The sequence below is a fragment of the Cetorhinus maximus genome, chromosome 37 (genome assembly GCF_964194155.1).
Source record: "Cetorhinus maximus chromosome 37, sCetMax3.hap1.1, whole genome shotgun sequence".
Taxonomy (NCBI): domain Eukaryota; kingdom Metazoa; phylum Chordata; class Chondrichthyes; order Lamniformes; family Cetorhinidae; genus Cetorhinus; species Cetorhinus maximus.
In genome coordinates this window covers 2,292,022-2,316,073 of record NC_135915.1, presented here as the reverse complement: position 1 = coordinate 2,316,073, position 24,052 = coordinate 2,292,022, and the positions used below count along the sequence as shown (strand labels likewise).

Sequence of the window (24,052 nt, the reverse complement as noted above, 5' to 3'; positions counted from 1 at the left end):
CATTACTCCAGGAAATTCCAGGGCTGTTGCATTTCTCCGATTGGATAGTAGAGCTGTCAATCTTATTCTGAAAAGCTCCAATCGGGCAGGGCAGGTGTCCGTCACAACTTCGGGACTCTCCATTTGTTTGTGGAGCTATCAGTCAAATATTGAACGCTATGATTGGCTGAACTAACTGTGAGTCACTGGTTGCAGCAACGTGATTGGATGAAGCCTATGCCCGTCAGCTGTTGGAATGAACTGTTTGGCTGAACTGTCTGTCAGTGAGCAGTTGTTGCTCGCTGATTGGTTGAGATGAATGTCGGCGCAGAGGATGAATACACTGAATGGTCCACGTGACTCTGGGTCAATAGGTTGCAGCTCCCTGATTGGGTGAAGTGACTGTCAGTGAGCAGGTAAGCCACATTAATTGGCTCAGGTTGCTGTCATTCAGCGAGCGCTTCTCCCTGAATGGCTGAGGTGGCTGTGGGTGAAAATCTGATGCTGCACCATTGGCTGCGGCGCCTGTCAGTTATGGGGATGATTGCCCTGATTGGCAGAAGCAGCTGTCAGTTAGCGGCGGCGATCCTTGATTGACTGATGCTACTTTCAGTCATCATGCGGAGCCCACTCTTTGGGGGAAGCGCCTGTCCGTCAGCAGCCGGAACTCTCCGATTGGCTGAGGCGTCTGACAGTCGTTATTTTTTCTTCATCAATTGAATAATTGATGTAACCGGATATTTCACCGTTTTCTTGACCTGCTCTCGAAACCTGGACTGAGTCACCCCATAAATAAATGTGTTTGTGCAGCAACTTAAGCTCCGCAGCATAAATCCGACTTGTTGTACTATAAATTCAGGATAGGTGAGGTAAACTAAACCTCTCACATCAATGTAGAAGAATTTTATAACATGCACCGACCACAGGAGGATGAAGGTGCTGGATATGGTGAAGAGTAAAATCATTGACTTCCTCCTGCTCTCCATCTCTGGGTCACTGCGATTCTCTCCCTTACTCTGAGCCCTCAGTCCCTTCCGGACTCGACTGGTCACTAAAATGTGTCTGACTGTCAGAGCGTTAATGAGCAGAATTAATCCGAATGGGAGCAATGGGGTTAAAACCGTCTTAAACCAGGAAAATCCAACCCATCCATGATCAGTATAAATGCTTGGCTTTGGAAAACAGCCCCACGGTACATTGTCGATTATCACAACAGCTTCATATGTGAAGTACCATGAGATGTTTTTTAAACAGAGCAGGATGCCGGTTGTCACTAGAACCACAGCCGCAGTTTTCCCGGTGCAATATTTTGTTCTCAGCTTCTGGCAACGAATGGCCACAAATCGATCAAAGGAGAAAGTGACGGTGAACCAGACAGAACAGTCCGTCGCTGCAACCAGCAGGACAACGTGAACACTACACACAGGAGTGATGTCCAGGAAAGTCACTGGGAAATAATAATTTCTGATCTTGGTCAGTATGACGTGTGTGATAATGACCAGTAGATCCGCCGTTGCCATGGCCACCAGGTAGCGAGTGGTGCAGGTGGAGAGGCCACACTTTCCCCGGGACAGGATCACAATTCCCAGTAGATTAACTGTCAGAGAGAGGGGAGAAGGGCATGGAAATTAATGATTAAACATTCTCCATGTCTGACCCTCACAGGGAGCACAGGATTTCAGCACCAAAACAGAGTTTGGTCACAGGAGGACAGGCAGGCGACTGGCTGGTGAGTATTTCAGATTCTAGCTTTGTTTTTAGATTGAAATTAGCAGCTGAGTTACAATCACTTGTTGATTATTATTAAATTTATTATTTAAAGGATAGGGGGAAATTAAACAAACAATAAAGGCAAAACAACAAAAAAGAGCCAGATGTGAGCGGGTGTTTAAAGAGCAGGAGTTTAACTGTGAGGGAGTGGAGCGGCTGTATAAAGAGCGATAACGCAGTTTACCTGTGAGGGAGCGGAGCGGCTGTAAAAAGCGTGGAGCGGAATGCCCCTTTGAGGGAGCAGAGCAGCTGTATCAAGAGCGATAACGGAGTTTATCTGTGACGGAGCGATGCGGCTGTGTAGAGAGCGATAGCGGAGTTTATCTTTGAGGGAACGGAGCGGCTGTATAAAGAGCGATAGCGGAGTTTACCTTTGAGGGAACGGAGCGGATGTATAACGAGCGCTGCAGAGTTTAACTGTCAGGGAGCCTGTTCTCACACAGGCACTGGGCGGTGCTGGAATTCAAAAGGAGTGATGTCAGAACAAGGGAGAGAGCTGGATTGTCGTTAGTGAGTAAGGTGTTTTCTTTTTTCTCCATTTTAAAACTACATTACAGTAGGTAACAGTTACTGCATTTGAATTTATTTTGCCAGAAAAAAGCTAAATCGTTTTTTACTTAAATTTAGTGAAACAGTTTTTTGTAATAAAAATAAAAGAAAACTTATGTCAAAGGGACTCAGTCATGTGATTTGCATGTGGATTCTTCGACACGCATTACAATCTGAATGACCAAATGTGCAGGAAGTGCCACTGGATTCACCAGCTTGAGCATTGGGTTTCAGAGCATTAGCGTCAGCTGGAGACAGAGCATTGCATCCGCGAGACTGAGAGATAGGTGGATAGAACATTTATAGATGTTGACACTCAGCAGCTTGAGGAAGTGCAGGAATGGGTGACCACCAGTCAGAAGAAGGGAGGCAAGCATGTAATGAGGAAAGCCACAGGTATGTAATGCTGAAAGCACCAGGCACGTAATGCGGAAACCCTGTTTTTCCGTTTTGGAAAATGTTAAGGGTTAATGTTCCACTGGAGAGTGCAACCAGAGTCAAATTCCAGGCACTGAGGGTTTCTCAGCTGCACAAGTGGGGAGGGGTAAGAGTCCAACAGCAATAGTGGTAGGAGATTAAATAGTGAGGGGTGCAGACAGGAGCTTCTGCAGCCGTAGACCTGACTCCAGATAGTGTGTTGCCTCCCTGGTAGCAGGGTCAAGGATATTACAGAACAGTTGCAAGGCAATCTGAAGATGGAGGGAAAACTCAGATGTCATGGTTCACATTCGTACTAACGACTTAGGTAGAAAGAGGGATGAGGTACTGCAAAATTAACTTAGGGAGCTAGGCAGCTGATTAAAAAGCAGGACTTCCAAGGTTGCAACATCTGAATGGCCCCCTGGCCACGTGAAAGTGAGTATAGCAATATGAGGATAGAGAAGATGAATGCGTGGCTGAAGAAATGTTGCGTGTGGGAGGCCTTCTGGTTCCTTGATCAAGGTATGTTTCTAGCGAATTGGCACCTGTTCACGTCGGACAGGTTGCACCTGAACTGACACAGGAGCAACATCTTTGTGGGGAGGTTTGCTTGTGATGTTGGGGTGGGGTTTGGTGGGAGGGTAAAACTAATTCGGTATTTTTATGTAATAATCACTGAAGGTACAGTAGAGGGTGGTGCACAGCCTAATATAGAAGAGAAGCTAAGTGAGTCTGGAAGACAGAGCAAACGTAGACCTGTTAAGGCACAGGGGAATAATGCAAGGCTGGTTCACTGCTATTGTAATGAAATGAGTCTTAAAAGTAGGGCATATGAATTGAGGGTGCTGATTAACACATAGGAATATGATATTGTTGCTATCACAGAGACATGGTTGGTGGCAGGGCAGGACTGGCAGCACAATGTTCCACGGCATAGAATGTTCAGAACATGACAGGAGGCTGAGGGCGACTTGGTGGTGGGGGTTCTAAATGGAAGTTGGCATTGCACGATTGATGAATAAGTAAATTAATGCCAGAAGGAGTGATGGTAAATTAGAAGGTTCCTCAAATGAGGCCATCTGTAGAGAACTTAAATAGTGCAGGCAATCACATTGCTGGGGGTGCACTAAATGCCTCCAAAGAGTCAGGGGGGCTAGAGGAGCGGATATGTTGGAAAATCTCAGAGATATGTACAAGGGTAATAATAGTAGAAAATTTCAATTCACCAATATTAACTTGGAAAGTCTTAGTGTGAGAGGCTTCGATGTGGTAGAATACTTAAAGTGCTTGAAAGAGAGCTTTTTGAGGCAACCCTAAAGCCCTACGAGACAAGGGGCGGCACTGGACCTAATCTTAGGGAATGAAGCCAGGAAAGTGGTATAAGGGTCAGGGGGGAAAGCATTTCGTGGAAATAGACCATAGTTCTTGCGGTTTTAAGGTCGTTATTGAAAATGACAAAGATGGCTTGTAATTAAAGGTGCTGAAATTGGGGAAGGCCGACTTCAATATTTTATGACAGGATGTGGTCAAAGTGGACTGGGAGCAGCTAATTGTAGGAAAGTCTACAAAAGGCCTGCGGTAGTCATTCAGAAAGGAAATGGTGAGAGTTCAGGGCCAACATGTTCCCGTAGAGGTGAGGGGTAGGACAAACAATTCCAGGGGATACTGGTTGTCAAGGGATATAGACGATTGGATAAGGAAAAAGAAAAGTGACTGATGGCAGATACAGGGGGTTTAAAACAGCGCGGAAACGCTGGAGAAGCATCAAAACCGCGTGGTGGGGAAGGTGTGTGGTTATTAACAAGTAGTTAGGAGAGGTAACAGGAGACATTACGAAACACTAGCCGGAAAGGTAAAGCAAAACCCAAGGCATTTTATAAATATATTGAGGGCATGATGATAACCAGGGAAAGAGTAGGACCCATCAGGGAACAAAGTGGCAGATTGTGCTGTAACTGAAGGACAAAGGTGAGGTTGTGAACGTTTACTCTTCATCTGTGATGACTGTGGAGAACGATGATGTAGGTGTTGAAATCAGGGAGGGGGACGTGTGATATACTTGAACAAATTAGCTTTGAATGGGTGGACGTATTAGTGGTTTTTACTTGAAAGTGGATAAATTCACAGGCCCAGATGAGATGTAACCCCGGTTGTAATATGAGGTACGGTAGGAGGGTGCAATGTCTCTGACGCATATTTTCAAATTATCTGGCCATTCGAGGGGTGCCAGTGTACTGGAGGAGAGTGAGAGAGGAGAAGCGGGGCCATTAACAGTGAAACAGTTGTAGCGGGGCCATTAACAGTGAGAGAGAGAGAGGAGCAACGGGGCCATTAGCAGTCAGAGTGAGAGAGGAGAAGAGGGTTCATTAGGAGCGAGAGAGTGTGAGAGAAGCTGTGAGAGAAGCAGCGAGTTTGTTTGCAGTTTGAGAGTGAAAATGGGTCCGAAACAACTGTGCTAAACTTACAAACGGATAATTACAAAGGAATGAGGGCAGAGTTGGCTGGAGTAGACTGGGAAATGAATTCAACAGAAAAGACGGTTGATGAACAATGGCAGACGTTTAAGAAAATAGTTCAAGACTCATATCAGCGACATATCCCTGTGAGGAATTAGGATTCTAGGATGGACATAATCAACCATAGTTTACCCAAGAAGTTGAATATAGAATCAAGCTGAAAAATGAAAAATGTACAATGTGGGAAAGGTTAGTCGCAAGCCAGAATTATGTTCTTTATTTTAAAACCAAGCAAAGTTATCCAAAAATACATTAAAGATTGAGAAAATAAACATTGAGCGATAACTAGCAGGTCTTATAAAAAGGTTACGTACCAGATGCTTTAAAGATAAGAAAAAAATGAAGAGATAGTCTTACGTGAACTAATGCCTCTGAAAGAACGAGTCTGTGCAAATGAGAATGGGGAACCAGGAAATGGCAGAGGAGTTGAAATAATGCTTTGCATCAGTCTTCATGGTAGACGACACCAATCACATTCCAAAAATACTAAATAATCAGAGGGGAAATGGGGGAAGGGAATAAAGAAATAACTGTCACTGGAGAAAAAGTGATCAAGAAACTAATGGAGCTAAAAACCGATAAATCCCTGATGGGATGCAACCTAGGATATTAAAGGAAGTATCTGCACAAATAATGGATGCACTGATAGTTATCTTCCAAGAATCGTTTGATTCTGGAAAAGACTCAGAAGATTGGAAATCTGCCAAAGTAACAACCTTATTCAAAAAAGGGAGGGAGAGAAAATGGTCAGGTAACTATAGGCCAAATAGCTTAACATGCACTATTGGGAAAACGTTAGAGTCTATGACAAGGAATGTGATAGCAGAGCATTTAAAATACATAATATAATCAAGCAGAGTTAACGTGGTTAGATGATGCGGAAATCGTGACTGGCAAATTTATTAGAATTATTTGAGGAAGTAAAAAGCAGAATAGATAAAGGGGATTCAGGATATGCAATATTCTTGTGTTTCCAAAAAGGCTTTCAATAAGGTACCATACACACGGCTGCTTAATAAGATAAGAGCTCATGGTCTTGGGGTAGTACACCCGCATGGATAGAGGATTTGCTAACTAATAGAAGACAGAGAGCTGAGATAAGGGGGGCATTTTCAGAATGGTAAACTGTAAGTCGTGGAGCGCCACAGGAATCAGTGCTGGTACCACAGTTACTTACAATATATATCAATGGCTTATATGATGGAAGTGAATGTACTATCGCCAAATTCCCAGTTATCACAGACATTGGTGCGAAGGCAAGTGGTGAGGAAGACTCAAAGGGCCTACAGGGGCATATAGAAATGTTAAGTGATTTGGTAAAACTTGGCAGATGCCATATAATATCGGAAACTTTGGGTTTATGCACGTTGGCTGGAAGAATAGAGGAGTTCAATATTACATAAATGGACAAAGTTGCAGAAAGCTGCAGCAGAGAGGGATTTGGGACCCCGTGTACATGAATATGAAAACGGTAATTTCAGCAGTTGATAGGGAAGGGAAATGAAATATTGGCTTTAATTTCAAAGGGAATGGATTATAAAAATGGGGAAGTCATGCTAGAACTGTACAAGGCACTCGCTTATAATAATGTCAACAATTTTGGTCCCTTTATTTGTGGAAAGATTGCTGGAATTGGAGGCAGCCCACAGAAGGTTCAATAGGCTGGTGCCGGATGTGGAGGGACTTTTTTCAGGTGGGGAGATTGATTAGATTGGGCCTGTACTCATTGGAGTTGAAAGGAATGAGAGTGGGCCTTATTGAAACATATAAGATTTCGAGGGGTCTTGACACAGTACATGTTGAGAAGCTGTTTCGCCTTGTGGGGGGGTTCAGGACGAGTGGGCATCATCTCAGAGAAAGCGTTCACCAATTTAATGCAGAGATTAGGTGGAATTTCTTCTCTCAGAAATTAGTGTATCTGTGGAATTAGTTCCCCTTGAGGGCTGTAGATGATGAGTCGTTAAATATATTCAAGGCTCAGCTCGACAGATTTTTAATCAGTCAGAGAATCAAGGGTTATGGGTAAAAGGCAGGATTGTGGAGGTGACGATGATCAGATCAGCAATGATCTCACTGAATGGCTGAGCTGACTCCATGGGCGGAATGACCTTCAACTGCTCCGATCTCTTCTGGCCTTATAAAACAATCAAAAAGAACATTGGACCACTGTAAGAGTGCTGGCAGATTGCTTCAATATCAGGAACGGGTTGACATCTATTTCTGTTGAAGCAGCTCAATAGAAAATGGAGCTAAATCCAGACATTTAACTTCATAACACTCACTACCAAATATTTTCAACCAACATCAAAACACTTCTTGTTGTCACCCTATACAGAACGTAAAACGCAGAGAGAGCTCCAAGGAATGGAAAGACAGTTCATCAATAAAAACAGACATGATTTCCAAATCGAAACGAATCCTTTCAGTGCGGATGCTGAGCCACATCAGTTCAATTCGACACCGACAAATGTTCCAGGTCATGCATTATCATTTGGAGCAGGTAATCCACTCTGGTTACTGGCCTAACTCAATGCAATTCTGCACTGCCAGATATAACCATAAATAAATGTTGACTGCAGTCAGTTATTCCACTCTTTTTACTAACCCACACTTTCTACAATTTGACACTAACAGATGCAGTGAGTGAAAGAGTGGTGGCTGGTGCCAGTTATTCCACTCTGATTAATGACCCACACTCAGTAAAATTCTACACTGACAGATACAGCCAGTAATACATGTTCACTGGGGACAGGTATACCACTCTGGTTACTGACCCACACTTGGGAAAATTTGACACTATCAGATACAGTAATTGAAAGATTGGTGACTGTAGTCATGTATTACACTGTGGTTACTAACGCACACTTAGGACAAGTTGACACGAACAGATAAGGTCAGTGAAAGATTGGTGACTGGAGTCAGGTACTCCACTCTGGTTACTGACACACACTTAATAGAAACAGACATTAACAGATAGACCCAGAAACATATGGTCACTGGAGTGAGGTTTTCCAATCTGGTTACTAATACACACTTAGGACAATTTGACACGAACAGGCCCAGTCCGTGACAGAGTGGTGATTGGGGCCAGGTATTCCACTCTGATTAATGACCCACACTCAGGGTGATTTTCCTCTGACTCCCACTGAACATTCCTTCAGAGATTTTGCCTTCACTAAGGTCTATTTTAACATTACACAATTTCCACTGAATACTAGGACATAATTCATCAGAGAGCCCGCTAGTTACAATCAAAGGTTTGTTTTCATTTGACAAAATTGAACAAAGCCGCAGAGACATTCAAGACATTTTAATTCTGCAAATTATATCGCTGGTTCAGTGTGTCTGTGACAGTGAGCAACAGATCAGAATGTAATATTTTCAGTCACAGTTTAAAATGAGACAGCCGCTCACATACAGATTTACACAACTTCAGTAGCTTTGGTCACTCACCAGGAACACCGATAACAGCAAGGATTGTGTGGAATATTTTCTCAGCCACTTTAATTGATAGCATTGTTTCAGTGCGAAGTGATATGCCCCTTTGTGCTGCTGGTAATATCTGCCTTAAACACTGAGGTGATACATTCCCAAAGCCTTTAATTTATACCCTGCGGGATCACCTCAGGGATGTTGAAATTGCAACATTGTTCAAATTGTTTTTTAAAATATATGAACAAACAGATAATGACTTTGAGTTTATTGATACAAAATGTTTATTTTAAAATGGAGCTCACAGGATCCAAGGACTGGACTCTACTTATCAAATTAATTAACTAATAAAAAGAACAAGAGCTGTATTCACCTGGATAATATGTTGTCCACTCAATCACAATCAGTCCATCATATAGATCTCCTATTGTTTCAGTGATATCCGATCCTTGACTGGTACCATATATTGTTTAAATTCCAAACCTTCGAGTGCCTCTGTTCTATTACACCATGTGGGTTAACTGTCCTCTTAACTGTGGACATTCAGTTGTGCGATTACAGTGGGTTAAGGATGACAATTTATTAAAATATTCAACGAAAAAAATATCTGGATGTATTCAAAATCCCTGAAAAACTGATTCCACGCCACAATCAAATACGAATCTATCTCACTATCAATCTCTCTCTCTCTCTCTCTCTCTCCCTCCCCCCGCTTCCTGTCCCTCTTTTTCTCCGTGCACATCTCACTCACTCCCTTTTGCTGTGTCTCTGCCTTTCCTCCCCTGTCGCTCTTGAACTCTTTATCTCTCTCTCTGGTTTTTACACTCACTGTCTCTCCCATTACCTTGTTCTTCTTCTCTTTTTCTCTCTCTCTGGCTCTCGCTCACCCTGTGTCTTTTTCTTCCATCTCACTTCCCCACTCTCTTTTTCTGCCCCACTCTCTCTCTCTCTATCGCCCTCGCTGACTCTCTGTCCTTTTGTTTCCCTCTCTCTCACTCTCTCTGTCTGTCCGGCTCGCTAACTATCTATCTCTCTCCGAATTTTTATTTCTCTCTTTCCCTCTCTCTCCCTATGCCTCTCTCTCTGTCTCTCTCTCTCTGTCACTCTATCTGTCTCTGCTTCTCTCCACCTCTCTCTCTAACTTTCTCTTTTTTTCCCACTCTCTCTCTCTGTCTGTACCTCTCTCGCTGTGTCTGCATCTCTCACACTTCCCTTCTCGCTGTAACACTTGCTGTCTCTTTCTCCTCCTCTTTACTCTCTCTGTCTCTCTATCCGCCTCTTTCTCTCTATCTCTCCCTCTGCGTGCCAATCCCTGTCTCTTGCTCTGCCTCACCCTCACGCCCTCCTTCTCAGTCACTCTCTCTTTGTCTCTCTGTTCTCTTTCCCTCTTTCACTTACTCCTTCTCTCTCTTCCTTGCTAAATTTTCCTTTGTCTGTTTCATTGCCTCTCTCCCTCTCTCTGCCTCTTTGTTGCCTCTACTTGTGTGTTTGTCCGTTCCTCTCTCTTACCCCTTTCTTTTTTTTCTGTTACTTTATCTCTCCCTCTCTCTCTCTCTCTCTCCCTCTCTTTCTCTCTCTCTCTCTCCCTCACACCGTGTCTCACTCTGTCTCTCTCTTTGCCTCTCTCTCTTTTCTGTCCCCTCTATTTTTCAATGTCTCTCTCTTTCTGTCTCTCTGGCTCTCTCCCGCTATTTATCTAACACTCATTCTCTCCTCTTCCCTATGACTCCCTCCCTTTCTCTTTCCCTCCCGCTCTATGTAACACTCTCTCTCTCTCTCCTCCTCTTACTTTCTCAATTTATCTGCCTCTCTCCCTTTCTCTCTCTCTGCCTCACCCTCTCTTTCTCTACCAACAACTCTCTCCTTTCGACTGCCCTGTCTCTCGCAGCCCTGTCTCCCTTTCCGTGTCAGTGTCCACGTGTGTGTGTGTGCATGTTTCTCTGTCTCTCACGCCCGAAACTTCCCTTTCTCTCTCTCTCTCTTTCTATCAGTTTATGTCTCACTCTGTCTCTCTCTTCCTGTCTCATTTCTCTCTCTCTCTGTCTAGCTCTCACACTTTGTGCCTAACCCTGTCTCTCTCTATGCCTCTCTCGCTCATTTCCCTGACCCCCTTTTTCAACGTTTCTCTCTGCCTCCCTATCTCTCTCCCTCTCTCTCTATCCCTCTCGCTGTGTCTCTAAATCTCATTCCCTCCATCTCAATCTGTCTCCTTCACTCAATGCATTTACGCACCTCTCTTTATTCTCTTTCTCTCACTATCTCTATCCATCTCTCTCACACTCTCAATCTCTCTCGCTCCATGTCACACACTCTGCCTCTCTACTTCTCCATCCTCCAGTCTCTCATTCACTCTGTCTTTCTCTCTCCATGCCTCTCCCTCTCTTTCTCTCCCAGCAACTCTAAGTTTTTTTCTCCTTTTCGATCGCCTTCTCTCTCTTAGACCTCTCTCTCTCTTTCTGTGTGTTTATCTACGTTTGTGTGTGTAGGTGTTTCTCTCTCTGTGTTCTCTGCCTCTCACAACCGGAAATTCTATTTGTCTCGTTCTCTTCATTTCTCTCTCTCTCCCTCTCTTACACACAGACATATTGAGAGTACATGTGTGGCCATGTGCGTGTGTCGTTGCATCTCCCTCTCTCTCTCTCTCTCTCACGTTTCTCCGTCTCTTTCAATCTCTGTGTGTACCGCTGTTTGTCTTTCTGCCTTTCTTGTTCTCCTTCTCAGTTCCATTCCCTTAAACTGACATTCAGACTTCAATCTAACTATCTGTCTGTCTATCTATCTAACTATCTACATATTTACCTGTCTATCTATCTCTCTGTCTATTTGTGTATCTGCCTACCTGTCTGTCTGCATGTCCATCTGCCTTCCTGCCTGCCCACCTGTCATCCAATCTATCTATTTATCTATCTATCGTTGTCTTTTTGTTTCACTGCCTTCTCTCTCTCTCTCTCTCCCTCTCTCTCTCTGGCAGTCTCTCTCCCCTCTCGCACACTCTCTCTGTTTGTCTGTCTGTCTCTCCCAATTTATCTCTCACTCTCTCTCTCTCTCTCTCTGTCTCACTCTCTCTCTGTGTCTCTGTTACCCTGTCTCTATCTCTCACTCTTTCCCTCTCGCTCTATGACTCTTGCTGTCTCTTACTCTTCCTCTTTACTCTCTCTATGTCTCTCTCTCCCTCTCTTTCTCCCTATCTCCCTTCTGTGCATCTGTCTCTCTCTCTCTCTGCCTCAGTCTCTCTTGCTCCTTCTCAGTCTTTCTATCACTTTGTCTCTCTGTTCTCTTTCCCTCTTCCATTCTCGCTTTATTTCTCTTTCTCGTTTGCTAATCTTTCCTTTCACCATTTCAGTGTCTCTCTCTCTCTGCCTCTCCTTCTCTGCCTCTGCCTGTCTGTTTGTCTGTTCCTCTCCCCGTCCCTTTCTTTCTCTCTTTCACTTTCTCTCGATCTCTCTCTCTCCAACTCTCTCTCTTTCTGTGTCTATCCCTTACTTTCTCTCTCTGCCTCATTCTCTCTCAGACTCTCTCTCACAACATGTGCCTAACTTTGTCTGTTTCTATGCCTCTCTCCAACTCGATCTCTCTCTCCATTTCTCGACCTGTCTTGCTGTGTCTCCAAGTCTCAATCTCTCCTCTTCCCTCTGTCTCCATCTCTCAGTGCGATTCCTTCTCTCTCACTCTCTCAGAATCACAGAAACAGAGAATCACAGTGCAGAAGAGGCCCTTCGGCCAATCGAGTCAGCACCGAAACGTGAAAAAACAGGTGAACTACATACCTAAACCCATTTGCCAGTACTTGGACCATGGGGTTGAATGCTATGACGCGCCAAGTGTTCATCCAGGTACTTTTTAAAGGATGTGAGGCAACCCGCCTATACCACCCACTCAGGCAGTGCATTCCAGACCGTCACCACCCTCTGGGTAAAAAAGGTTTTTCCTCACATCCCCCCTAAAAATCCTGCACCTCACCTTGATCCTAAACCCGCTTGTGACTGACCCTTCAACTAAGGGTAACAGCTGCTCCATATACACCCTGTCCATGCCCCTAATAATCGGGTACACGTCGAGCAGGTGGCCCCTCAATTTTCTCTGCTCCAACGAAAACAACCCAAGCGCATCCAACTTCTCTTCATATATTAAATGCTTCATCCCAGGCAACATCCTGGTGAATCTCCTCTGCACCCCCTCCTGTGCGATCACATCCTTCCTATAATGTGCCGACCAGAACTACACACAGTACCACAGTACTCCAGCTGTGGCCTCACCAAGGTTCTATGCAACTCCAACATGACCTCCCTACTTTTGAAATCTACACCTCGATTGATAAAGGCAAGTGTCCAATATGCCTTTTCACCACCCCTCTAACATATCCCTCCGCCTTCAGATGTTAATGGACACACACGCCAAGTTCCCTTTGTTCCTCAGAAATTCCGAGTGTTATCCCGTTCATTGAATGATTCCTTGTCAAATTACTCCTTCCAAAGTGTATCACCTCACAATTTTCAGGGTTAAATTCCATCTGCCACTTATCTGCCCATTTGACCATCCCATCTATTTTTTTCCTGTAGCCCAAGACATTCAACCTCACTGTTAAACACCCGGCCAATCTTTGTGTCATCTCTCTCTCTTTCACTTTCGCTCTCGCCCTATATCATACATTCTTCATCCCTCCTTCTCTCTCTTTCACTCTCTCATTATCTCTGCTTGTCTCTCTCTATCTCTCTCTATTTTGCACCCCAGCCGGCGCAGTTTGTGCCCACTTTGACCCAGTCGGTTATGTCTGTGCCCACTTTGCCCACAGTTGGCATAGGTTATGCCCACTTTGCCCCCCAGCCGGCGCAGTGTGTGCCCACTTTGCCCCCCAGCCGGCGCAGTTTGTGCCCACTTTGCCCCGCAGTTGGTGCAGTTTGTGTCCACTTTACCCCACAATCAGTTCAAATTAAATCCACTATTCCCCGCAGTGGGTGCAGTTTCTATCCACTTTCACCTGCAGCCAGTGCAGTTTGTATCCATTTTTACTCACAATCGGTGCAGTTTGTGTCCAATTTTCCCTACATTCAGTGCAGTTTGTGCCAAATTTGTTTCAGAATCGGTGCAATTTGCGTCCATTTTACCCCACAGTCGATGCATTTGGTATCCAGTTTACCCAACAGTTCGTGGAGTGTAAATTCACTTTCCCCTGCAGTCAGTGCAGTTATTGTCCATTTTGACCCACAGTAGGTATTGCTTTGATCCTCTTTTCCCCGCATTCGATGCAGCTTGTATCGATTTTCCCCACAGCCAGAACACACAGTGCAGTGTGTTTTCACTTTTCTGTGCAGTCGGTGAAATTTGTGTCGACTTTTCCACACAGCCAGTGCAGTTTGTGTCATCAGTTCCCCGCGGTTAATGCAGTTTGTATGCACTTTGCCCCAGAGTCGGTGCAGTTTCCATCTACTTCTCCCCGCATTCAGTGCAGTTTCAATCCACTTCACGCTGCAACACCCAACTGAAAGAAACACCTAATTTACGAAATGAAAGACAACTAGAATAAGTGATATATCTACACAGTGAAAATTTATTTAATACCCATGGACTGTGGCTTCTTTCTCATGTTCCAATTGTCTTCCCTCTCACAAAACGTTCCAGTGCCCTAGATATTAACAGCCAGGGAGTTTACAATTTTGTCCACTGGCCACCCGCTGTGTGTCTGAGAGGCTCCAGGGTCTCAACCCAATCCTGAAAGTAAAATTGTATGTGTAAATGCAGAGAGAGAGAAAGAAAAAAGGGCGAAATCAAAAAGTAGAAACCGACATTGCGAACAGAGTAAAAACAAAGATGGAGGGAAAAGTAACAAAACTAGTAGTAAAGATAGGGTAAAATAAAAAGTAAAGAAAGGGGAAAAACACATGCAAACTCAAGAAGAGGAGGCAGGGAACAAAATGCAAACGAAACTGAACTAAATCCAGAAGTAATGACGTGGAACAGGTCTAGATTAAAGATCAAGAAAAGCAATAGAGCAAAACCCCAACGCAAGGAAAGGTATAGAAGTTGAAGCATAGAAGTTCAAAACACCATAGATAAAGGACAGGGAAGACCAGGTTGATAACGAAGACACATTAGCCTAACCTGATCATAATCTGCTGGCGTTCATTAAGAAGCTTAAAACTCGAAATGCGAGATTCTTTAGATGGATTATGTTGTTTCGGCCATTCAATGTAAAGGTTGTTCACTTTGCTGGTACAGCTAATGTTATTGTGAGTGAATTGTCCCAGGGTGTAAATTATTTCATATTTTTCAGGGTGGCAGCATTTAAATATTTTTCTTTTTGAACAGTGGTTTTAAAATTTAACTGTGGCTTTAAAAATATACCATGGTTGCAATTTAAACGTGACGTTCACTGGAGCAGGAAGACGAATTTCTACAATGCTGCTATTTCCTGTAACAGTTTGTGCCATGTGGGATGGAATGGTGTTCGAACTCAGACCTGCTTGAAGAGGGAACTGCCGAGCGATGGCGTTTTGATTGGCTCCTGACCAGGTGGCCAGGTTCTGTATGATGATAATGCAGTAGATCAGCTCCAGCCTGAAAAGAGGAAATACCGGAAACCTGTCTCTTCTGTGTTTTGTAAGACCACAGTAATCCTGCCACAGTAGCTGCTGGCTATTTCTCACATCGATGTATCGTAATTTCATTGACGGACCCCTGTCAGGAGGAAGAGGGGAAAAATCACCAGCTGCGACATTTAAATCAAATTTCAAGCAGAGAACCACAGACTGCAAGTGCCAGGAGACCACCTCCTGTCAGCCACAACAATCTGCAAGACATTCGGAAGAAAGCAATCAAAGTCAATCAATTTAATCCTGAAATCCAGATCGGTGTTATTGAACTGTTTTATCTCACCATTAGAATCCAAGTTTTGTGTGTATTGTGTGTGTGTCGGGGTTTAAAGAGGTGCTGAGTTTAAGTTATGTAGTTGATAGTTAGCAGTTCATATTTCTTCTTTTTGCCACTAGTTAAGGAGAATTTGTTTACTAAACAGTTATTAACATGTTAAGTGCACAAACATGATGCTCGTATTCTTTTAACCTACATTTTACTATTAAATAGAATTGGGACAACCTGTGAAACTTTCCACATGTGTCCCTGTTCGGCGAGTATTGGTGCTCGATGCTGCAGTGCACTTTCCCCCTTGAATCATGACAATACACTCGTTTAACACTTGGTTTACCTTCTGTTTCTGCCATAATACAAATAACCAAGAAAAGATTATTAAAATGGTTGTCCCAAATTGTCGTTAATTTGGATGACGTTTTCCTGACTGGACTCACAGATAAGGCATAGTTGATAAATTTGGAAGGAGTTCTGAAACGGATTTTGCAGGTTGGAGTGAGATTGAGAAAGGAAAAGCGCACATTCCAGGCAAAAGTGGAAACTTCCCTCGGCCACACGGTCGATTCACAAGGCTTACACACAATTGAATAAAAAGTGGAAGCTTTCAATGAAGCCTCAGAACCAAAGGGCAGATTCGAACTGAAGTCATTCTTGGTGATGATGAATTACTATGGGCGTTTCTTGCCTAATTTCTCCGACCGAAATGTATCACTTGCTCATGAAAAATCAAAGATGGTCATGGCAAACGCCCCAAGGGGAATTTTTCACAAAAGGTTAAAAAAACAATTTGCTACATCCATCTACACTTCCTTTACATTCTGATGCAAATGTAGAATTGAAATTAACGTTCGACACATCATGTTATGTTTCAAGAGCAGTGCGTTCCCAATGAATTGATTATGGATCAGAACGGCCTATTATTTTTGTGCTGAGAACACTTACTACAGCAGACAAAGACTTCCCTGAAATTGAAAAAGACGGCCTGGCGATCACTTTCGGTGTTCAAGTATTCCATCAATATGTGCAGGGTTGCAATTTCACTATCATAACAGGCCACAAACCATTATTAGGTCTATTTGTTTAAAATAAGTCTGTACCCCCTATAGCCTCAACAACAGTACAAAGATGGGTTCTGATCTTAGCAGCGTAATAACAAACTTTTATTCATAGACCTTGCAGTCAAATCTCAATGCAGGTGCACTCAATCGTTTACCCTTGCAAGTAAAAGACAAGAATGTTCCAATTCCTCAGAAATGCGTCTTGTTACTGAACTTCCTGGACTCATCACCTATATCTGAAAAACAGATTAAAGATTGGGCGAGCGGAGGCACAGTTGTTTTTTTCCAAAATGAGAAACCAAGTCCTTTATTGTTGGTCACAACCGCAATAATCCAATGAAATGGAACCTTATTTCCAGAGAAGATACGGGATTGGCAGCCAATAAGGTGCATGATTGTGGGGGGAATCATGCGATTGTTTCCCCAAAAGGACAAACACCGTTATTTTCTGAAATTCACAGTGTATGTCCCGGAGCTTCCAAAATTACGCCAGTTGCAGGTAGGTTTGTGTGGTTGCGGTAATGGATGGAAGAATAGAAATCCTAGTGAGAAGTAGTATGCGATGTCAGCAAGCAGAAAAATTACGTGAAACTGCCCCTTTGCACCATTGGGAATGACCCGGAAGACGATGGGTAAGAGTGCACATCGACTATGTGGGACATTTTATGGGAACATTGTTTTGCCTTCTGATAGCTGTTCATTCAAAATTGATGGACATATACATAGTAATGTCACGCACATCCTCAGCGACAATAGACACGATACGATAAAGCTTCACCACAAATGGATTAACTGAAGTGCTGTTGTCAGATAACAGAACAGTATTCACAAGTGCTGAATTTAAATATTTTAAAGGCCTCAATGGTATTGTTCATGTGAAAACATCTTCATACCACCCTTTCTTCAAATGTACTCGCTGAGGGAGCATTTCAGGCGTTCAAATCTATTTCGAATAAATTGTCTGTAGATTCGGTCGTGACTAAATAAGACCCAACTTTTTTTCCACAAGAGGTGCCACATCTGCTGAAGTGTTGATGAATTGCCGTCTCCAATCGAGACTGAGCCTAATTATGCCAAAGTTGGGGGCTTGGGTGGGGGTGATCAGTGGACGGAGGCAGAAGAAAGGAAGGAAAATCATAAAATGGGACATGATTGTCACAGTTGGGGCAAAACATTTAATGTAGGACAGAAGATTTCTCTGAAAAAAATTAGAAAGAAAACAGCATGGTTGTTCAGTGAACTAAGTGCTGGAATGTCACCTTTTTCCTCCAAAGTGAAAGTGGAAGATTGAATAATAAGAATACATGTTGATCAAATAAGAGGTGGAGAAACCAAATATCCAGACGTGACTCGCGTTCGAGGCTGAATCAGCATATTTCTGTTGAAATAACTCAACCAAGGAGGATATTTGATGGACCAACAGCACCCGAAAGAGTCGATGAAACAAATTTACAGATAGCTGCTGTAGAATCAGATGCTCAGGCGACTTCAGGGAGGGAGAATCCAAACCAAACTTCAGAAGCTTTGGTGCTGAGTCGTTCTACAAGTATAAGGAACCCTCCCTCCCCCTCCCCCCGCCCCCACCAGCGAAACTGGCTTTGTAAATAATTGAACTGTGCCAATAGCCTGATTTAATAAAAAAATCTAAAGTGTATTTTGGAGTAAATGAGGAGGGATGTAGTAACCTGATGCGTAATAGACATTTAAGGCATGTATTTTAATTTAAGGGCACATGATCTTGATGTCCAATAGCACAATGGCCCCTCCGAAATCCATGTGGGAGAGCCTTGAGTTAGTCACTGATGAGTAAAGACAGAGTTTTATGTTGTGAGCAAACAAATGTAGCTGCAGGGTTTAGTTTGTAAATAAATAGCATGTGTTTATTCGAACAACAATCTTCTGATGTTCTTTGTCTCTGCAAAAACTTGATCGCCCCGAAACAAGAGTTCAGTCAGGATCCTTAGCCTCAAGAAACCAAAGAAGCCCCAAGAAACCACCAAATAAGCCAGCAGCCTGCTGGCCTGAGCTGCAAGGCAGCATCATTTGTGCCCCTGTTCGGTTCGCACATGGGCTTATTGTCTTTTTGACACAAGGTAAAGATCTATATCCTTGCAAACATACTTGTGGAAATAAAAAAGTTCAATGTGTTTAGAAACTTTGAAAGGAAAGTATATTTCTAAGGATAACACACGTTCGTGAAAAAGCTCACTTCAGGATTTCTAGACAGCCCTGCAGGACTGAGTTTGATTAATTTGAGTAAAGTTTGTTGAAAGGCAAGCAAAATGACGTCAGCCTTATTTGCATAGAAAGTGATAAACGTGGTATCTCATCATTTGAGCACATCGTCGATACTGATGCTTTCCAAAAACAACGAATGAAACAGTTTTACATTTTTAGATTCATGTGAGGTGCAAACAGATATGATGCAAGCTGTATTACGGCTTCCACTTAATAGTTTCCTGATTTGTGTAAAAGTCTTTTTCTGTTTTTGTTGATAAGAGGCTTTAATTTTTAACAATTTAGAAACGTTGAACGTATTTACATTTGAAAGGATTTAATTTGAATATAGTACATTATTCAAATAGGTATTTTATAAGACGTAATTTATTCGCGTCTGCAATCTACTGCCTGGATGGGTTGTGGAGGTAGGTGCAATCGAGGCATTCAAGAGGGCTGTAGATGTTTATTTGAATGAAAACAGGATGAAGGGACACGGGGAAAAGGCAGGACAATGACACAAGGCTCTCATGCTCATTTCGAGAGACGATGCAGACACCATGGGTCGGATGACCTCCTTCTATGCCGCTAACATTCTGTGATTCTGTGATATGTGTTTTAGTTCGATTGTAATTTGCTCTTTGTGCATTTGGCCTTGTATATATGCAATAGAATGCTTTCAAATGTATATATTCAGTGAAAATTGTGTGAGAATTATGAAGGAACACTTTAATGGAATGAGTCGTTTTCAGCTTGACATACCTCAGGGTGTCGGTATGTCTTAATCCGACCCTGCAACTGATTTTTCTAAGACAAACCTTGTCTGCAGACATGATTACATCACTTGTGGAACTCTTCCCCTGAATCCAACCCCTTTTCATCTTCTCCAATGCTCTTATATCTAGGAAAGAGTTCATGATCTCCTCAAAGTAATTGTAAACTATTGGCAACATCATCTGCAACTCTTCATAGGAACTCCATTGTTTATTTTGTCGAGCATGATTTGTTCTTACACAGCTAGTGTTACTAATGCTCATGTTTTTCTCACTTATGTATTTAATATCTCCTTTTTGAATGATTATTGAATTTTCCATAGGAAAAAAATAATTAGCTTGTATGGCTCCTGAAAACTCCATTCAAGAATGCTTTAGTTATTTATCTACTTCATCTCAGTTCACATTCAATCTTCAATTCAACTATTTCATCATTATTCAAAACTTGGTCAGTTTAAGGTTTGTACATACTCATTCCAGCTGCCAAAATATTAAACCAGCAAATCTGTAATAATTAGAGCTAGATTTGTCATACTTTTTGAAGATGGACGTTATGCCACCACTGAAATTATACGTAACTGATAGTACAAAAAATCGAAATCGCTTATCTTACGACTGGTTCCTTGCTGAGGGTTCCGCAATTTGTTAACTTCCAGAACGGTGCCCCAGTTTTTTTATGCTCCTGGTTAGGAAGAATGGGCTTGCTCCAATACTTTCTTCAACACTTTCGATTGGTTGCAACAAGGTTAATGTAAACTGGACCCTTATCAATTGCTACAAAACGGTTTCATTTCGGCAGGAGTTCCTGCCAATGGGTACTCAGTCAAATTTGAAATAGCTCAGAGCCAAGGCACTCTCGCTGAGTTTATTTTTCGCTGTGTCTAAGGGGTGTTCAACACCCACTTTCTGCAGCTCAGGTGTCCCTTTTCCATCAAGGAGTTTTGCCATAGGCTCCAGTAGAGAACTCAATGTCTGCCGTGAATGTTTCAGTCTTTAACCAGTCTATCCTTTTCTTCCACTTTATCTGCAATCCAATTGTATGTACATGGAGAAGTGGTCAGCTGATGTCCTTAACTCGCTGGGTTCGTCATCCAGACTAGTTTACCTATTTGGAATGCCATAAATGTTGTCAGATGGGCTCATGTCTGCAGTCACCCTCGTGGATGTGAAGCCAACTTGACGTGATTTTTCGTGAGCTACTTCAGCGACCTGCCCTGCTTCGCATTGTCGCACCGTCCATGGGCAGAGATGTACACACGTGATGGGACCTTGGTAGGGGAGGCGGGCGTGGATCACCGAATAAGGGTTTGCAGGGTGGTGATTCTCCAAAGCAGCCGTATTTTATCCCCTGTCGGTAGACAATTACAGCCTCGTTGCAGCCACATCCCTACCAGGGAGTGGGCCACCAGCTTCGTGTGAGTTAACAGAGGCCTCTGAATCAGCGATGGGCACTCCGGGGTCGCTTCAATCTCCGTGGGAGGAGGTGCCAATATCATTGGGTACTTTTCCGCCTAATCCACTAGGCCACAGAAACTGCGAGAAACCTATGAAGCCATCTAGCAGGCCACTTGTATATTCCACCCAGCCCTTAGGGTCGTAACCCATCTCGTCAAAACTCATCTTGATCCGATTCGGTGACCAGCGCACGTGGCTCCCCTCGCTCAGTTGGGCTCGATGGAGCACCTGGGCACTTCCCCTCTCTTCAACGTCAGATCGTGTTACCATGACAGTGACTTCCACCTGCTTGGCAGGAACTTCCATCTTCCCGATCTGAAGTGTTGCCTCCTCAGGCACCATGGCAGCTGAGTTCTTCACCTCGGTGTCACACTGCCCCTGACTTTTCCCTCACTCCGTTTTCATTGACCAAGGACCGTTCCATGTCATTAACCGATCAGGAAACAGGGACGGAATTTATTTGCCCCAAACTCTACCCATGCCCTGAGAAAAATGACAACCCATCTGTCATAATACTTACTGACAGTGGTTGGGGTGTCAGTAGCGCGGTGCGGGGATGTTGGGATGGTGAAAATGCAACACTCACCCGGAGTAGCTGCTGAACTTGTAGAAAGTTGGCCGATGGGACACAGCCACCGATAAGCTTTCAGTAAACGGGGGTAACTATGGAAGCGGGCGATGCAGGATGGTGTCGACAAACATGGCAAATATGTTGACAAAAAGGGACATTGTCACAATGGTTTCGGACTGGAGAGTGTGTCGTTAGCACGAATCGCAATTCCCCATATTCGAGTCTCAATTGAAGAGCCAGGGATTAATATGAAGTTGTGCATTCCTTCAGCGACTTTCACCACTAGAGAATGTCTCCAAAGGAAAACCAATGCATTTCTTCTTAATGAGTTTGGAAACGTAGTGCTGCAATGGAACCGAGTGGCAAAGGATGGTTTGAAGACAAGATAAATCTAAGCTTTTATTCCAGTCGGGTAATTCAGGGGGAACTTCTTCACTCAGAAAGCAATGGAAATGCAGAGCTCGCTTGCACGGGGAGTGGTCGAGGTGAAGATTGGCTCTCCACCTAAAGGAGGTACAGGGGAGGGTAAACTGGATTAACAGATGAGGGAGAAAGGAATAGAAGATCCGGTGATGGGGAAATTGAAGTAGGGGGTTCAAGGAGGCTGGTGTGAGAATAAACAACAGTGCGGATCAGAGGAGCCAAATGCACTGCTTCTCGAATGCAAATCCTATGTAATTCTCTGAAATAGATCAGGGTCAGCATGAAATACCTATCTGATAAAGAGGCACATTGCCTTCGCTTCAACCCCCTCCACTCAACACCTGTTGAGAGGTATCCCTCTCTAATTGATCTCAGGAACCCCTTGTGTGGCATGCCTTTCTAGGTGATCTCTGGTACATCCTCCAGTGGAGGATCCCTCTACAGTTGATTTCAAATACTCCACATTTGGGATCACTCTCTGGTTGAACTGAGACACTTTCCAGAGTCGGATCCCTCTCCAGTTGATGTCACATACTGTCCAGTCTAAGACTCCTCTCTAGTTGATGAATGAAAGCCCCCAATCTGGGAGAATGTCCTAGTTGATCTTTGACTCCACGCAAGGTGGGTTCACATTGCTCAGGTACACTCCCAGTGTTGAGTGTCCCTCTCCAGTTAATCTCTGAAACAGCCCCAGAGTGGAATCCCTCTCCGGTTAATCTGTGACACAGCCCCATTGTGGAATACCTCTCAAGTTGATCTCTGATACAGCCCCAGTGTGGGATCCCTCTCTAGTTGATCTCTGACACAGCCCCAGTGTGAGATCCCTCTCAACTTGATCTCTGACACAGCCCCAGTTTGGAATCCCTCTCTAGTTGATCTTTGGCACAGTCCCAGTGTGGAATCCCTTGCTAGTTGATCTCTGACACACCCCCAGTGTAGGATCCCACTCTTGTTGCTCTCTGCCACAGCCCCAGTGTGGGGTCATTCTCTGGTTGAACCCTGAAATTCCTTTGTGTGAAATCCATCTTCAGTTGAACTTTGTGTAATGGTTTGAACTCATGCTCCTGCGCAGGCGCAGCCGCTGCCAGAACATTTATTTGTGGATAGACAATCACACGATCCTCTTCCCGCCAGCCGCCTGTGCGCATGCGCAGTCCCATTGCTACTGCTCACGCACGCGCAGTCCAGGCTCCTCCGTCCACCAAATTCACACTGTCAGATCGCCCCCTCCCCCCACCCACCGAGCACTTGACCATCGCGCACGCGCTGTGTCGCCGCTCTGCCCCATAGGGGAACACCTGGTTATGCCATGCCGGCACCGCGCATGCTCAGTGTCTTCGGTCCAACACCCACCAGCTGGGAAATTCCATCTGCGCGCTCACCAGTGCCGCTGTCTCCCATTCCGTTCTCCCGCCGCACTCTCCCGCTGCTTCTTCCCTTTGCCACACACCGACGCCGCTCTGCACAATCGCCAGTCATCTGGCCATTGCATTCATCCCCAAAATTCCTTAGGGAACACACCCAGTCCACCCCACCCTTCCTCTTCTGTGCATGTGCCAAGTGTCCAAAAGACATGTGCTTGGTTTCACCTTCCCCAACGTATTTGCACACGAGTGCAACTTTCCCTTCCTGGATCTGCGCATGCATTACCGTCCATTGATTCCTCGCCCCACCTCCACACCTCCGCACCACCACAGCACCTCCGCACCAACTGGCATTCCCGAGACCGGGCATGCGCTCTCCACTCTAGGGCATGAGTGGCCAGGTACTCCCAGCATGTGGCTTATTTCAGGCTCTGAATTAACTCACCCACTCGACTATTCCCGGCATCCTGAACACGTTTTCCCACTAACTGTGCAAGGATGGCATGGGAGGCACCAGGTTGCCCATAAATTTACCCATTGTGGACAATATTTATTTAACATTTATAGAGGCACAGACATCCACCGGGTCAGACAGATTGAGATCAATTGAATCACATAGTGTTATGTTCACTGTTTCAGGCAGTGTCAGATCCATTGAGCA

At 44.1% G+C, this 24,052-nt stretch overlaps 1 protein-coding gene across 1 annotated transcript; it reads right to left on the bottom strand.

Annotated features, from left to right (window-relative positions):
* Positions 1-677: 677 nt before the first annotated feature.
* On the bottom strand, positions 678-8,751 carry LOC144672325 (putative G-protein coupled receptor 139). Its single transcript, XM_078534178.1, has 2 exons — positions 8,688-8,751; positions 678-1,576 (listed from the first exon to the last, which is right to left on the bottom strand). The coding sequence occupies exons 1-2, from the start codon at positions 8,749-8,751 to the stop codon at positions 678-680; spliced, it is 963 nt and encodes a 320-aa protein (XP_078390304.1).
* Between the last annotated feature and the right edge of the window lie 15,301 nt (positions 8,752-24,052).